This window comes from Lampris incognitus, chromosome 9, assembly GCF_029633865.1.
Source record: "Lampris incognitus isolate fLamInc1 chromosome 9, fLamInc1.hap2, whole genome shotgun sequence".
NCBI classification, from domain to species: Eukaryota; Metazoa; Chordata; class Actinopteri; order Lampriformes; family Lampridae; genus Lampris; species Lampris incognitus.
In genome coordinates, this window is record NC_079219.1 from 42,604,857 (window position 1) to 42,622,038 (window position 17,182).

General features: G+C 41.4%; 1 protein-coding gene across 1 annotated transcript in view; it reads right to left on the bottom strand.

Moving 5' to 3' along the window:
• rbm42 (RNA binding motif protein 42) overlaps nucleotides 1-17,182 on the bottom strand; it is a 59,343-nt gene that overhangs the window by 7,898 nt on the left and 34,263 nt on the right. The window contains exons 9-10 of the mRNA XM_056286574.1: nucleotides 8,466-8,600; nucleotides 7,945-8,062 (exon numbers count right to left, since the gene is read on the bottom strand). Coding sequence (XP_056142549.1) covers nucleotides 7,945-8,062; nucleotides 8,466-8,600 — 253 coding nt within the window. The remainder of the gene's footprint in view (nucleotides 1-7,944; nucleotides 8,063-8,465; nucleotides 8,601-17,182) is intronic.

The window sequence follows — 17,182 nt, forward strand, 5'->3', positions numbered from 1 at the left end:
ATCCGCTCCCAACATCGGGTGCTACAGCTAGTGCTGACAGCATGACAGTACTGACCGCGGAAATGCTACAATCCATGATGGGCTCCCTCAAAACCGATATTTTCAGTAAGATTGACACTTCAGCTACCACTCTCAGATCAGAGATGATACTGGTCAAAGACGAGCTTAAAAGATCTATCGAGAGGATCCAGAATAAACTCGACGCACATGGAGTCGTTTTATCGGAGCTGGAGCGCAGTGCTACAGATCACAGCACTCGGATTACCGAGCTAGAGGCGAACGTCGGCTCACTAACAACTAGGGTGACATACCTGGACAACAGATGCGAGGACCTGGAAGGTAGAATGCGGAGGAACAACATCCGTCTTCTGGGAATACCGGAGGGAGTGGAGGGCCCGCGACCGACCGAATTCGTAGCCGGGCTGCTTCAGGAGCTGCTCGGCCTGGATGAGAAGCCGCTGCTAGACCGGGCCCATCGCACCCTGCGGAGCCGACTCCGGGAGGGTGAACCTCCGCGACCATTTGTCATCAGGGTGCATTTCTTTCACGTCCGGAACGACATGCTGAAGAGATCTGGAGATGCGTCTCCTCTCCTCTACAAGGGCAGAAGAGTCTCGATATTTCCGGACTACACCACGGCTGTGGCCAAGAAGCGGGCTAGCTTCGGAGATGTGAAGCGCCAGCTGCGTGCCTGTCCCGGCGTGAAGTATGGTCTCATCTACCCTGCGGTTCTGAGACTGACCCTGCCGGACAGCTCCACACACAGGTTTGAGGACCCGGCTGTTGCGGCCGATTTCATCAAAAACAGGGTGAAAAAAGCTGCCATGCCACCGCCGGGTCTGTAGCTCAAAATATCAGTTGGCTGGTCTGGTTAGCAGGCTAGTTAGCGGGCTAGCTGGTAGGCAGATTAGCTAGTGAAGTTAGTCTTGCAGTGCTCATTGTTGACATTTGAACGCAGCTGTTTTTTTTATTTTCAGTACATGTTGGAGAGTGAAGCTAGCCTTGCAGTGCTCATTGTTGACACTTGAATGTAGTGGGTTTTTTATTTTTATTTTCAATACATGTTGATGAGTATACAGCGGACTACTCACATTAAGGTGATATAATGTGGAGATATATTTTATTCCACTTACATTACTGCCTACTATTTGTGTCATTCTCATTTCATTTTGTTTTGATCTGAGCTGCCTGCACTGCCAGTATTTGGTTGTTTACATGGTTGAAGTTCAATTTTGCCACTTTATAGATTTTGTACCTCTCTTAACTGAGTTAGTTTTCCTCGGGTCCTAATGTTATTGGAGACCGACTTATGCACATTTGCTTTATTTTAGTTCAATGGTCACAAATCTCAGGTAGCTAAGAGTAAGCTAGCTAAGTTGGTATGCGTTGCTCTAAAGGTTTTTTGTATTTAGGGGTTTGCTTGCATCTCAGTTGGGGAGATGCTTCGGCAAGAGGGATTTTGTGGGAGGGTTTTTTTCCTTCTGTATTTGTGTTTTGTTTTCTTGTGTTTTGTCACTTGTTTTTGTTTTTTGAATTTGCACTATTGAGGTCAGCCAAAATATTTAATTTGCATTATGCCTTGTCCTTAACATGTCCTCTCTCTCTTAAGACATGACTCAGCCTGACGTAGCTCATCCTGCTGGAGGGAATGGTTTTAATTTTCTCACTTGGAATTGTAGGGGCATTAACAACCCAGTTAAACGCAGTAAGGTTCTCCACCACCTCCATCACTTGAAAGCTCACATTATCTTCCTCCAAGAAACTCATCTCAAGGTATCACAACACTCAATACTTAGGTGCAGATGGGTGGGTCAGGTGTTCCATTCCTCATTTCAGAGTAGGTCAAGAGGGGTGGCTATCTTACTTCACAAATCAGTACCTTTTACATGTTCTAATGTGATAGCTGATCCCAATGGTAGATATGTAATTGTCAGTGGTAGGTTATTCGATACGAAGGTGGTTCTTGTTAATGTTTATGGTCCTAATTGGGACAATGGTGATTTTTTCAAATCGGTTTTCTCCACACTCCCTGATATGTCCTCCCATATGCTGATCATAGGCGGTGACTTTAACTGCTGGTTGGACCCACATTTGGATCGATCCTCCACTAAATCTACTACTTTATCAACCTCAGCTGGGGTTGTCCGTACCTTTATGTCTGATTTCGCTGTTTCAGACCCTTGGAGAACATTTAATCCATCTGGGAGGGCATACTCTTTTTTCTCTTCGGTACACCACACTTTTACGCGCATAGACTACTTCCTTGTAGATGATAGACTTCTCCATTCCATATCTTCGTGCTTATATAATCCAATTGTGGTTTCGGACCATGCCCCTGTCACTATGGGAGTAGTCTTTCAAACAGCTAATAATCAGAGACCGCCTTGGCGGCTTAACACTCAATTACTCAGTAACGAAAATTTTATTAACTTTGCTTCGGCCCAAATTTACTTTTTTATGGATACAAATAGAACCCCAGGTATCTCTGCGTCTACCCTATGGGAAACTTTGAAAGCTTATCTTAGAGGTGAAATTATTTCCTACACCACATATGAGAACAAACTTAAAAAAGATAAATTGTCCATGCTAACACGCCGCATTGCCCAATTAGATAACGCATATTCCGTTTCACCATCTCCAGTTATTTATAAGGAGCGCTTAACTTTGCAAGCAGAATTTGACACTTTGCTAACAGATCAAGTTACTGAGTTGCTTGTCAAGTCTAGGAGCACCTACTATGAACAGGGAGACAAAGCCAGTAAGTCATTAGCACACAAGTTGCGTCAAGTTTCATCATCACATCAAATTCCCAAAATTCATACATCATCCGGAATATCATTAGACCCTAGGGAGATAAATGATGAGTTCAGAAGTTTCTACCAGTCTCTATATACTTCTGAAAGTGATGCTGATTTATCAGAATTTGATGACTTCTTCCACTCCCTTGATGTACCTTTAGTCAACCAGGATTTGGTTAAAGAATTAGAACAACCAATCACTGTTGAAGAACTGTCTAGAGCTGTCAAATCCCTTCAATCCGGGAGAAGCGCAGGGCCTGACGGTTACTCGACAGAGTTTTATAAAAAGCTTTTCCCCAAAATAGCCCCTATTCTAATTGAAATGTATAATGAAGCATTTGTTAATGGTATTCTTCCACAGACTCTCACTCAAGCGACTATCTGTTTAATTCTTAAAAATAATAAAGACCCTCTTGAATGTGCATCATATCGTCCAATTAGCCTGTTAAATGTTGACTATAAGATTTTAGCCAAACTTCTGGCAACACGCCTGGAAACAGTTCTCCCATCGATTATCTCTCCTGATCAAACAGGATTTATTAGAAATAGACATTCATTCTTCAATCTTAGGCGACTATTTAATATCATGTACAATTCCTCTGACACCAACACCTCGGAGGCCATTATATCCCTGGACGCGGAGAAGGCGTTTGACAGGGTGGAGTGGAAGTACCTTTTCTATACACTAAATAAATTCGGCTTTGGTTCAAAATTCACTACTTGGGTAAGACTTCTGTATGCGTCCCCCCAAGCCTCTGTCAGGACTAATAACACTCAGTCAGGCTGTTTCCCTCTGCAACGGTCAACACGCCAGGGTTGCCCTCTGAGCCCTTTATTGTTTGCTCTCCCCATAGAACCCCTTGCAATAGCACTTCGTTCCAACCCTCTTATCAAAGGTATAGTTAGATACGGATATGAGCACAATGTGTCTTTATATGCAGATGACTTATTGCTATACACATCTAATCTTTCTGTTTCTGTTCCTGCTGCCCTTGCTACTATTACATCCTTTGGTCATTTATCAGGGTATAAACTGAATCTCAGTAAAAGCGAATTGATGCCGCTTAATGTGACTGCGGAAAAATTCCCATTACATACCTTGCCATTCAAAGTTGCTCATAGTTGTTTCACTTATCTTGGTGTACAGGTCACGAGTCGATTTGAAAACCTTTTTCGGGCCAACTTTTCCTCGCTTTTAACCCGCACTAAGGATGATTTTGAACGCTGGTCAGTGATGCACCTCTCTTTAGTAGCGAGAATTAATTCTGTTAAAATGAACACACTCCCTAAATTTTTATATCTCTTTCAGTGCCTACCGATTTTTCTTCCCAACACATTTTTCAAAAAAAATAGACGGCCTAATTCTACCTTTCATATGGGATAAAAAGACTCCTAGGATACGAAAACAGCTCTTGCAGAGACCCAAGTCAGACGGAGGTATGGCGCTACCAGATTTTAGATTTTATTATTGGGCGGCTAATCTTAGGGTCATTCAGTTCTGGTTGCGAGGTGGAGAGATGTCCCCGTCCCCAATTTGGTTAAAGATGGAAGCTGCTTCGTCTGTACCGGCATCATTGTCTTCCCTCGCTCACTCCTCCATTACAGGCCCTTATTCCTCTTTCACCAAGAATGTGTGTGTCAAAACAACATTGAGGATCTGGAATCAATTTAGACGCCATTTTGGGTTTCAGACAACCTCTCTTTCTGCTCCGGTGGCCTCGAACCCTGCTTTTGCCCCATCTATGGTTGATAGTGCTTTCTCAATATGGTCTAGTCTTGGTATAAAAAGGTTTAAAGATCTCTACATTGACAATACATTTAGTACGTTTGAGCAACTAGCAGTTAAATTTGGTCTTCCCAGGCATCATTTTTTTAGATTTTTACAGATCCGGAGTTACGTCCGCAATTTGGATCCTCATTTCCCCACCCTTCCTGGTGAAACACAGTTTGACAACTTTCTTACCCCGCTTCCCACTCTGAAAGGTACCTTGTCAATAATTTATAGACAAATTTGTTCTTTAAGAATTGCCTCACTTAATGACATTAAATCCTCATGGGAGGAGGAACTGGGGGAGGGAATATCTGATGGGCTGTGGGAGAGGGCACTCGGAAGGGTACATACCTCTTCGGTCTGCGCCCGACATGGTCTCATTCAATGCAAAATCATTCATAGGGCTCATTGGACCAAAGCGAGACTAGCGAAAATTTACAAAGACATAAATCCTAACTGTGTGAGGTGTAACCAGTCTCCTGCTAATCATGTGCACATGTTTTGGTGTTGCTCATCTCTTGATGGTTTTTGGAAAGATATTTTTAGCACACTTTCAGAAGTATGTGACACACAGATCAAGCCAGACCCTTTTATTGTGCTATTTTGGGTGCCCTCGCCCACATTGCAACTGACCAATATTAATAAGGATTTTATTGCCTTTGTTACCCTGTTGGCGAGACGATTGGTTTTGCTTAGTTGGAAATCCTTTGTACCCCCTTCTCATGCTCTTTGGATTAAGTCTGTTTTAAATTGTATAAAGCTGGAAAAAATTAGGCACACACTCAAAGGGTCCCTAAACAAATTCTGGGCAATGTGGACCCCCTTCTTTTCTTATGTTAAGCGACTTCATTCCCCTGTTATTCCAGAGTGATGTGTGTGTATATATATATACATATTTTTTCCTTTTTATTGATGTCCTTGTTGGATGGAGGTGGGGGCGTGGCAAGCTCCGGTGATGAAGGAGGCAGGGTGTGTGTGTACATGATGTCTGTGAGGGACTGTGCTGGGTTGGCTGGCCTGCGGACAAGTGCATTGGAATATGTGTACTTGTATTTATTTATTTATTTATTTTTTATTTTTTTAATTACTTTAGTTAATTTGTTTTGATTTGATTTGATTTTTTTTTCTCCTTTGAGGGTGTGTTTTTATTCCTCATTGTATTCTGGTGTGTTAGTGTATTGTTGGATGAGTTTTGTGTTCATGCTGTACAACTTATGAGGACAATTATTTTGTAAATGTTGATTGTGCGGAAAATTCAATAAACAAAGTTATAAAAAAAATAAATAAAATGGTATCTTCCTGGTGCTAACAGAGTTTAATGTATTGTCTTGCTTTCTGTTTTTGTAATGTCTATTTTAGCTCTTGCGTTGGTCTACAAGTCTATGAGTGAGAATTAAGAGGATTGTGGAAACAATAAAAGGCATTATTAAACCATCAAAAAAAAAAAGACTATAAAGTCCATCGTTGTAATGAGAGACCAGTTTGTCGGGGGTGGATAAATTTTCTTTGCTGGGAAGGTTATCAATTCCTCTAGAAAGAGCAGATAAATCAATATTCTTAATGTTAAGTTAACACTGCAAGACACTAACTTGTGGTCAGAAATGGGCAACTCAGATGCATTGCAATCAGATCAAGTATGTGTCCTTTGGCGTGCATAGAAAAATCAATATAATGCTGTAATCCAAAACTGTCCAGGCGTGACGTAAAATCCCTCGTGAGAGTATTGTTGACATTGTCCATGTGTACATTAAAATCACCCAGCAATATTACGTTAGGAGACAAAGAACATAAGAAGGTTAGAAAAACATAAAGTTCGTTTAATAAATCGTTGGGCTTCAGTGGTTGATAAACAGTGGCTAGTATAGTAGGATTTGGCCCATTAATTTGTAGGGCAATGGACTTGACTGAAACATGCACAGGTACAGTTATGGAAGACACTTTCCACTTTTCACTATAAAGTATCGCAACCCCCCCCCCCCCGCCAGTGTCACGGGACTTGCAGGTGTACACAAACCCAGGAGGAATAGTTTGATTAAACTGTGAAAAGTCATTGGGTTGTTGCCACATCTCAAGCATAAGAAATCAAACTTACGATCATTCAGCAGATTATGAAGTAGGAGTCCCTTGTTGGTTAGCGAGTGGATGTTAAATAACCCGATGGTGAGATTATTTTTTCAGGTTTGATGCTAGCCAACCTGGCGAGGTTAGCTAGTGCGCTGTGGTCAACAATCTGTCGGGGCTTTCTTGAGGGACGAGGAATGGAAGACCAGAAGGAATGTATTGGTTTTGTGTCATCGTAATTGAAGCTCCGGTGGGATCCACGGTGAATGTATTTGCAACGAAAATGACGAACGATATCCTGGTGAAGATGCAATGCTGGTGGTGGCTCAGAGAGGTGGGGCTGTAGTCAAAAAAGTTCCATTGACGTGTATTGAAGTAACAGTGTTACTGGATGGAGTATCAAAGATAGGGTAATCCAGGTGAATATAATCCATATAAACAGCCCAGTGATCCACATTATTGCTGGTGTTGTACCAAACGTCGGTGCCGGAGTAGGACGACATTAGCTGGAGGAGGCGAGGAATCCAGCAGCCAGGTATAAAACAATTGGTAGCCCAAAACACACAGGATTGTCAGATAAAAACAAAATAAAAACAAGCAAACGTTTCTGAAATTGTCAGCAGAATGAGCTAAGGTTCATTTGGTTAAAGGAACAATAGAGACAATGACAGAGTAAAAATCAAGAGATCCAGAGGGCAGCGGCGGCTAGTTTCGCCAGCATTCACCCGACCGCAAGCGAAGTTTAGACTGAAGAGGTCACTTAGATAAGTGATGAAATGTTTCGCTCAATAAATGTTGTGTCCAGATGAACGGATTCAACTTTCTGTGACTAAAGTATTAATGTTTCCTTAACAATTGCACTTTTCCCCTACAACTACTAGGTATGATTATTCTTACTTTTACACTGTAGAGGAGTTTACAGAGAAACCTTTCACTCCATTATTCTATACTTACTTGAAAATTGAATACTTGAAACGTGAAACTTGAAATTGTATATTTAGATGTTTAAATAATCTTATGTAAGTCAATATTTTTTAAAAGTAATGTTAAAAGTTTTTACATTTTTTTTCTACTTTGTAAACAGTGTTCTTGTCTTTGTATGTTCATGTTGAGAATCCCACCGAGACAAATACTAAGTTTGTGCAAACTTATTAGGCTGTCAATAAATTTCAACTTGAACTTAAGGCTGGAAAATTTCAGAGTCGTCTGCAACATATTTAATAGTCTGGATCGCCCCAATTCAAACTCTGTTTATCTAAGCTGCTAATAGTGATTCTACATGATAGCACGTTTAAGTGACAGAATGAAGGCTACCTGAGTCCCACTCTAGTAAACTTTGGTCCTCCCAGCAGGTACCAGCAGCAGTGCGGATACACTTTTTCACTTTCTCCCCCTTTCCTTTTTTCCTGTCTTCAGCAGTTCCCTCTGCAGGCTAGGAGACCAAAAGAAAGAGAAGTACACAAAATATAAACTATATTAAGGCAGTGGTTCTCAAATCTAGTTCTCAGGACTTCCAGTCCTCAGTGCTGAAGGTTTTCCATCCCAAGTAGCTTTTATTCACCAGTGTTGCAAGGTTTAAAAATATCATTGGCTGGAATACCTGCCAGAATAGAAAACCCGCAGTACTGGGGGATCCCTGATGACCATAGTTCATGTGTATAGGAAAGATTGTGTGTTAGAGAGTTTATTCACCAAAATACCCGCTCTAAAGTGCCAAATCTTTTAATAAGCATTAAGAGATTAAACTTTTCAATGTTTTGTCACACTTCAATTTAGCACTCAATAGCACAGGTGAAGTGAAGGTAGGCTTTAGGAGGCGATCATTCTCAACTTACCTCAGTGGTTGGTACTTCTGTCTCAGGCATACTGGGTCCAATGACACTATTGCCATCTTCATGTTCATTCTTCTCAAGCAAGCCTGCTGCCTTTACAGCAGCTTGCTGTTCTGCAACTCGTACTGCTAGTTCCTCCTACAAATACAACATCATGTTAAACTTCACATGGCACTTGTAAGATCAGATGAAAAACTTAAACCCAAGTTGCCAACTAATGGGATTATGCAACTGACTCCTACAAACACAAATTCTCTGTAGAGCCTCAAAATGTTGACCGAGCAAGCAACTTGCTTCAATAGCAACCTGCTGTAATAGCCCTGGCCATTAACGCGTGCTATCCTCTGTGAATAGTGGAATATCCTCTGTGAATAGCAAGCGTTAATGGCCACATCTATTACAGCCGACCACTGGTTCTGATTGTTATGAAACTATCCCAATTTAGATGGCTTGTACTGCGTCTGTTTATAAGGTTGGGGTAAACTGCTGTTAGCGGCGAGCCGAAGACTGATGAAGTCACTTAGATGAGTGTATGAAATGTTTCTTACAATAAACGTTGTGTCCAGATGAACTGATTCAACTCTTGTGATTTTCTCACCTGGATTATTGAGCATGCATAAAGATACAAGTTAATGTTATGAACATAACATCAAAGAGTGTTAAAATATGTTGTAAGCATTATTGCTCAGCAAATCAGCAATACGTAGAGAGAATACAGCTCAAAGTCCAATCCATAATCCAAATGAAAACAAACGGGTATCTCCAAATGAAAAACGTGAATGAAGAAAAGTTTTCATTCTCTAGTTGACTGACTGAGGTCTTGGTACAGAACAGAAAATCTGAGTTTTAACTGTATTATATTCAATATCTACTGCATTTTGGAGCTGTAATAAGTTTTGTTACTTTGATAATGTCTGTAAACACTATAATTAAACAGACTTATATTTTGTTTTATAAAGGGCTAAGAAAGGTTCAAATAGCATATTTGCTTATCTATAGACAGGGGTGCACATAACTTTTTTGGTCTGGTTCTCAAGGGAGCACCTGGAGATGTTTCTTGGTACTCGGTCTTTACGCAGCACAGTTATCCTACAAGCTGACCCTCCTGACTGCTCCACTCACTGTCTTTCTCTCTTTCAAACAGGGCAGATAAAGATGTAATAAGTTTGGTTACTTTGGTTACTTTACTTTACCTCTCCCTGGTTGAGCCTGTGATTAGCTGTTTGCATCCATAAGTCAACAGCTGGCATTGGGTCAAAAGTCTCTGTTGTCATCTTAGACAAGTGGATGTGCATCAGGGATGAGAGGCGGGAGTCTGACAGGCAGGGTCTGTACTTGCTTTTTATTATACTGAAATGTGAAAATCCCCTCTCACATGCAGCACTGCTCAAGGGCAGTGTAAGGGACAACAGAAGAACTTTATGAATGTTGAGTTGCTACCTGGATTACTTATCGTCACTGTGTTGACCAAGTCACACACAGAGGAGGCTGCCAAACATTTTCCTGCTTGCTTTAAATGCATCCATTCTCTAACAGTGGAGTCTCTGTCAACAGTCAAGCTAGCCTCATATTTCTGGAGGATGTTAGTAAGTGTTGTGCTGCCAAAACTGTAAACTTTCCGTAGCTAGACACAGACACAATGTACACAATTTCCTGCCCCACTTGTGTTATGTCTTCTGATCCATCAAAGAGTACGGCCCAAAATTCAGCTGCCTTCAATTTTTTCACTCAATTCTAAACTGATTGTCTGTGCGATGCTCTGCATGATGCGGGTCCCCCCTTCTCGTGAATGATATACACTCCCGACATTAACTCCAAGCCTCTTGAAAAGCACAATATCATCCTCATATGAACGCATCGGGCATGCATGTTTCGCTTTGTGAAAGGCCAACAGAAAAATATTACACAGTGCTTGATGCTGTTCTTCATTCAGTTTGTCCTGCCACGTGTCAAGAGGGCGAGTGGATTTCTGGTCCTGGCTGCACCTGTTATCAATAGTCTGAAATATGTTCATGTGCTCTTTACTCTTCTCGTGATTTTCAAAAGCTGGATGACTGAAACTTTTTGTCCCTATATACAAGGCACTGCTTTTACCTGTGAGATTGGGATTTTCGTGGCATATTTTGCGCCACATCTCTGTGTGATCGTCATCTGTTTGGAGCCAGGCTACTTCCTGCGGCCTCTTTTCGCAAATACACGTTTTTTATGTACAGGTCCAGTCTGGCATTTCTTTGAAGGTGGTGCAACACCAAAGTAATTACTTAATGTAGCTTGCTTCTTGGACATTTTGATGAAATGGACGAAAATCCTAAAACCAGAGAAATTGTTTTAATGTTAAACTAGTTGTAATGTAAGCAAACTATTTGCTGGAGCTCAAGGTTTAACAGTTAACCTTGCTAACTTTGAAAAAAAAACGTATCCACTTAAGAACGAAGGCTGAAAGTTGCACAATTAACAACTGATTAATAAAATTGACATATTTGTCATATTCTTTCTTACCAGTGATATACAGAGAAAATCCTGTTGTTTCAGTAAGTAACTGTGTCCCAAAAATGTTGGTATGCAAAAGCGACTCTTTTCGTATTATCTGCTGCGCATCATTTATTTTGACCACGCATGTGCACCTGTTATGTGCACCTCTGTCTATAGATCAAACTAATGTGAACACAGCCCACCTAATTACTGATATGGTTAAACAAATAAATCAGGATTCAGGCTACGACATGTTAAAAGTGATTTCATACGAAAACTATCATCATGACTCCAGTTGTGTACAAATAGGTTTTTTTTTGTGTGTGTGTGTGATTGCCTTATAGAAGAAACATCCAGAAAAGAACCTATAAAGAGTGTGAGACCAACTCCTACGTCAAGCGCACACATCAAAGCAGTGCCACAACTGTCCAAACCAAACTGACTGGTGGGCCCAGACTCAGCCAAGTGTCCCAGGTAAAAATTGACCAGCTCATCATTGACATCATGTGTGACGATTTACTCCCCTTTTCAGTTATTGTTTACAGTTACCTGCTTTCAAAGAGCTTGTGTTAACACTCAGTCCAAAAAGCTCAGTGATGACCATGAAAATGGATCTTCTGCACTCCTTTCCTGCATTCAAGAAATTCTCCAACAAGACAAACATGGTGCTACCTGCATCTGCAGCTTGTGAGAGACTGCTCAGTTGTGCTGGGTACATCTTCACAAGCAGAACAAGACTGGGGAACAAAAACTTTGAAAAACAGCTTCTGCTAAAGCTCAACTAAAAGGTCATCTTGCCAGATTTGGGAGTATTTTGTAGCATTTACGGGAGATTTTACATTAAAAACACAATTTACCTTTTGTATGAAATGACATGAACTCAATGTTAGTGTCAGAGATTACGCACATATCCCAATTTAGGGCATGTTTCTTACAAAACAAGGGAGAGATGGGATTTTCATTTTGTTACTATTAGTATGTTCAAATATAAAATAGTTCACCTAGTGATCTGATTTAAGAAGGAAAGTTCTACAGGGAACTGTTTTACCTTTACAAACACATTTTGGCAACATGCATAGATGAAAGAGATGGAAATTTCATATTGCTGCTGTTTTTGTTGAATGGTTATCTTATTCATTTTATTAGCTTTTACTTCATTTATTTTGTTCTCATTGAAAGAGCTACAGAGAAAAAGTAGTAAAGACAAAGAAATTGGGACGTCAATTCTGTTTTTTTAAGCTAGGTCATTTAATTTGTCCACTATAGGAAAGACAGCGAAATGTAGAAAGAGAAGGGTAGGTGAGGAAGAGAGGGGTAGAGAGGAAGAGCTAAAGAGAGAGTGGGAGATTGTTCATATCTCAGTTGTATAGTTGTATTGATATATGTATATCCTTAACTGACTTCCGCTTCCGGTGTGGGAAGATGGTGGTGCAAATTCACATTCGCAGTGGCCTCACCCAGTACTATCAATGCAGTGTCTTTGTCCATGTCTGCGTCTAAATTTTTGTCTTCGTTTGTTGGCTGCGAGAGATTGGACTGCTGTGCTGTGAGCCCAGGGACCACGGCCTTGCCCAGAACGGCACCTGAGGAGGCAACACTGAGGGCGGTCTGACAGGACGCGGAAGCGGGGCAGGCTAAGCTAACCGCTAGCCCATGCAGACCGGCAGTTCCAATAACACCGAGGGCGGTCTGGCGGCGCCTTCACCTGGCATTGACTGGTGTTTTTGATTTCGACATGTGGAGTGCGGGGAGGTGTGTTAAGAGTGTCTGGTTGGGAGAGCTGGCATTGGATCAGCTGGGAGGGCTTGGTCTGCTTTGTCTGGTTGCCACAGGAGCCACAGCCCTTGCCTGGAGCTGCACCCGAGGAGGAAACATGGAGAGCGGTCTGCCAGGATGCGTAATCAGGACAGGCTAGGCTAACTGCTAGCCCACGCAGACCGGCGGTTCCGACAGTCATCCTGGCTGGCGTTCGTTCCCTTGGACAGTGATTTTTTTTTTGTTTGGATATATGTGTGAGTTTGAATACGTGTTCTCGTAATACTTGAATGTGTTTTTTGTCTGTATGTTGCACTGCTGTGAGCTGGGGAAAACAGCATTTCGTTTCACTTCATGAGCACAAGTACATGAGTTGAAATGTCAAGGTGTTCCTGATTAATTGTCTGATTAGCCTACCTGCTCTACGTCATTAAAAAAAATTATCAACAAGTGCAGTTTCTTCATTATTTTGCACTGGCCTGCACACCCTAAAAAGTATTCAAATGAAAAGTAACTTATACTTTGAGTAATTTATTAACCTGGTACTTTATTACTTTGACTTCAGTATGTTTCTCAAGTGGTAATTTTCACTTTTATTCAAGTCATTTTTTATGGGAGTAATTGTGAGTACAGATTTTCAGTGTTCTACCCATCCTTGGTAATAACCTGGTCAGGACAGTCGACCGTGATAACAGGAAGGGCGGAGTCTGATATGTCTCAACCTGTCAGTTACTGACCGACATAGTGTCATTGGATCTTCCATAGTTGATGACGAAGCATTTCCCATAGTGAATCACCAAGTGATGTTAGAAAAAAAAATAAAAAATTTCATGAACCTCCTGACTAACAGTTCTTGTGCTGGCGTTGCTTTCAGAGGCCGTTTGGAACTGGGTAGTGAGTATTACAACGGAGGATAAAAGATTTTTACACGCTATGCCATTCAGCACCTGGCAGTTCCATTCTGTGAGTTCATGTGGCCTACTGTTTCATGCCTGAGCTGTCATTGCTCCTAGACGTTTCCACTTCACAATAGCAGCACTTACAGTTGACTGAGGCAGCTCTAGAAGGGCAGAAATAGGATGAACTGACTTGTTAGAAAGGTGGAATCCTATGACAATGTAATGCTCAAAGTCCTTGAGCTCTTCAGTGCAACCAATTCTACTGCCAATGTTTCTCTATAGAGACTGTATAGCTGTCTGCTAGATGTTATGCATCTACCAGCAATGACAATGGCTGAAATAGTCACATTTACTCATTAAAAGGGGTGTCCACATACTTTTGGCCATATAGTGTATCAATCTAACATACTTACAAGACATACCAACGTCCACATCAAAGATTTAAAGCCAGCTGAACAAAAACTGCCCTGCCGCAATTTATAAAACTACAATAGACAGACAACTCACAAAATGTGGCCTTTATGGAAGAGTAGCAGTTTCTGAACAACGCCGGTGGTCTCACAATAAGTCAAAACATTTAGTATGGGCCAAAAGATACTGATATTTCTATGTTAAAGAGTGGAAGAAACGTACAGATGAATTAAAATTTGTGTGAATGGTTAATACAACAGTGTGGAACACTTTCAGCCAAACATGGTGGTGGCAACATAAAGGTTTGGGGCTGTTTCATCCGTCAGTGACTTGCACAGGATCAACTACACAATGATCAAGCAGAGGTAGCACTCAATTCGACAGAGGCATGGCACCCCTTATAACTGAAAGCAGTGTGGAAGGGGATTTATTTTCCCGCAGGAAAATGACCCGAAAAACGCATCAAAGCTTTGCAAGGACTATGTGAAGTCCAAGGAAGAGCAAGGAATGCTGACTTGTATTGCTTACCCTTCACAGTTACACCTTAACTAGGCTGCATATTTATGGGAGCATTTTAAAAGGAAAGAAGAAAAAAACATATTTGTGTGCGCACCCAGCCAAATGAAGGTGTAGGACAGAAAGGTCAAAAAGAAGAAAAGAGGATTTCTCAACAAAAAGGATTTCCTCTAGATGCTCCGGTTTCCTCCCACCATCAAAAAGACATTCATCGATTAATAATTCTGTCTGTGCCCCTGACCGAGGCATGGCAAGAACTTGAGTTGGTCTGCGGGTGCTGCACGGTGGTTCCCCACTGCTCCTAGCTACAGTGTGTGTTATTGGGAAAGGTTAAATGCAGAAGATGAATTTCCCCACAGGGATTGATAAAGTACATCTAGACCTATCCATCTACAGTGTATCTGGAAAGTATTCACACCCCTTCACTTTCCCCACATTTTGTTATGTTACGGCCTTATTCCAAAATGGATTAAATCCCTTTTTTTCTCATCAATCTACATACAATAACCCATAAGGACAAAGCAATAAAGGTTTTGTAGAAATTTTTGCAAATGTATTAAAAATAAAAAACTGAAATATTGCATGTACATAAGTATTCACACCCTTTACTCAGTACTTGGTTGAGGCACCCTTGGCAGCGATTACAGCCTCAAGTCTTCTTGGGTATGAGCTACAAGCTTGGCACACCTATATTTGGGGTATTTCTCCCATTCTTCTCTGCAGATCCTCTCGAGCTCTGTAAGGTTAGATGGGGAGCGTCACTGCACAAGTATTTTCAGGTCTTTCCAGAGATGTTCAATGGGGTTCAAGTCTGGGCTCTGGCTAGGCCACTCAAGGACATTCACAGACTTGTCCCGAAGCCACTCCTTTATTGTGTTGGCTGTGTGCTTAGGGTTGTTGTCGTGTTGAAAGGTAAACCTTCACCCCAGTCTGAGGTCCTGAGTGCTCTGGAGCGGGTTTTCATCAAGGATCTCTCTGTACTTTGCTCCATTCCTCTTTCCCTCGATCCTGACTAGTCTCCCAGTTCCTGCCGCTGAAAAACATCCCCACAGCATGATGCTGCCACCACCATGTTTCACTGTAGGGATGGTATTAGCAAGGTGATGAGAGGTGCCTAGTTTCCTCCAGACGTGATGTTTGGCATTCAGGCCAAAGAGTTCAATCTTGGTTTCATCAGACCAGAGAATCTTGTTTCTCATGGTCTGAGAGTCCTTTAGGTGCTTTCCGGCAAACTCCAAGTGGGCTGTCATGTGCCTTTTACTGAGCAGAGGCTTCCGTCTGGCCACTCTACCATAAAGGCCTGATTGGTGGAGTGCTGCAGAGAGAGATGGTTGTCCTTCTGGAAGGTTCTCCCATCTTCACAGAGGAACCCTGGAGCTCTGTCAGAGTGACCATCGGGTTCTTGGTCACCTCCCTGACCAAGGCCCTTCTCCCCCGATTGCTCAGTTTGGCTGGGCGGCCAGCTCTAGGAAGAGTCCTGGTGGATCAAAACTTCTTCCATTTACGAATGATGGAGACCACTGTGCTCTTCGGGACCTTCAAAGCTGTAGAATTTTTTTTGTACGCTTCCCCAGATCTGTGCCTCGATACAATCCTGTCTCAGAGGTCCACAGGCAATTCCTTTGACTTCATGGCTTGGTTTCTGCTCTGACATGCACTGTCAACAGTGGGACCTTATATAGACAGGTGTATGCCTTTCCAAATCATGTCCAATCCATTGAATTTACTACAGGTGGACTCCAATCAAGATGTAGAAACATCTCAAGGATGATCAGTGGAAACAGGATGAACCTGAGCTCAATTTTGAGTGTCATAGCAAAAGGGTGTGAATACTTATGTACATGCAATATTTCAGTTTTTTATTTTTAATAAATTTGCAAAAATTTCTACAAAACCTTTTTCACTTTGTCATTAAGGGGTATTGTGTATAGATTGATGAAAAAAAAAAAGGAATTTAATCCATTTTGGAATAAGGCTGTAACATAACAAAATGTGGGGAAAGTGAAGGGGTGTGAATACTTTCCGGATGCACTGGAAATCTGCACACTGAAGAATGATGCTCCCAGACACTTATTTAACACTAGAATGACCGGGATTTCAGACCGCCCATGGTCGTTTTAGGAAGATCTCATCATAACTTTTTTTTGTGCAATTGATCTAAAACTAATTTTAATGCAAATATATGCAATTTTAGGAGCATTCAGGGAGCAGCAGGTTTGTATTTTTTTCACAAAGTTATTAAACTTTGAAAATCCAAAATGGTCATAATGACCGTCTTGGTCGTTCTAGTGTTAATGCAACACTTCAGTTAAAGACCTTCTTCAGACATCAATATTTGAAAAGGGAAAAAGCTAAACACATGGGAACATAGGACAACCTCTTCAATGGTCTCAAAAAGTGCTGGAATAATTTTCATTTTCAAATTCTGCAAAAACTTGCAGAATCAATACCAGAGTACAATCTGTAATTATGGTGACTATTCGTCTTTATACATGCGCAATAAACCAGGTAGGGAAATCACAGAAAGGTGAATCAGTTCACCTGGACACAACATTTATTGACAGATGTATGACGAAACATTATTGAGATTGAGTGATGAAACGTCTCTTAATAAACTTGTCCAGATGAACTGATTCACAAGTCAATGTTTTGACTTGTGTCAGTAAA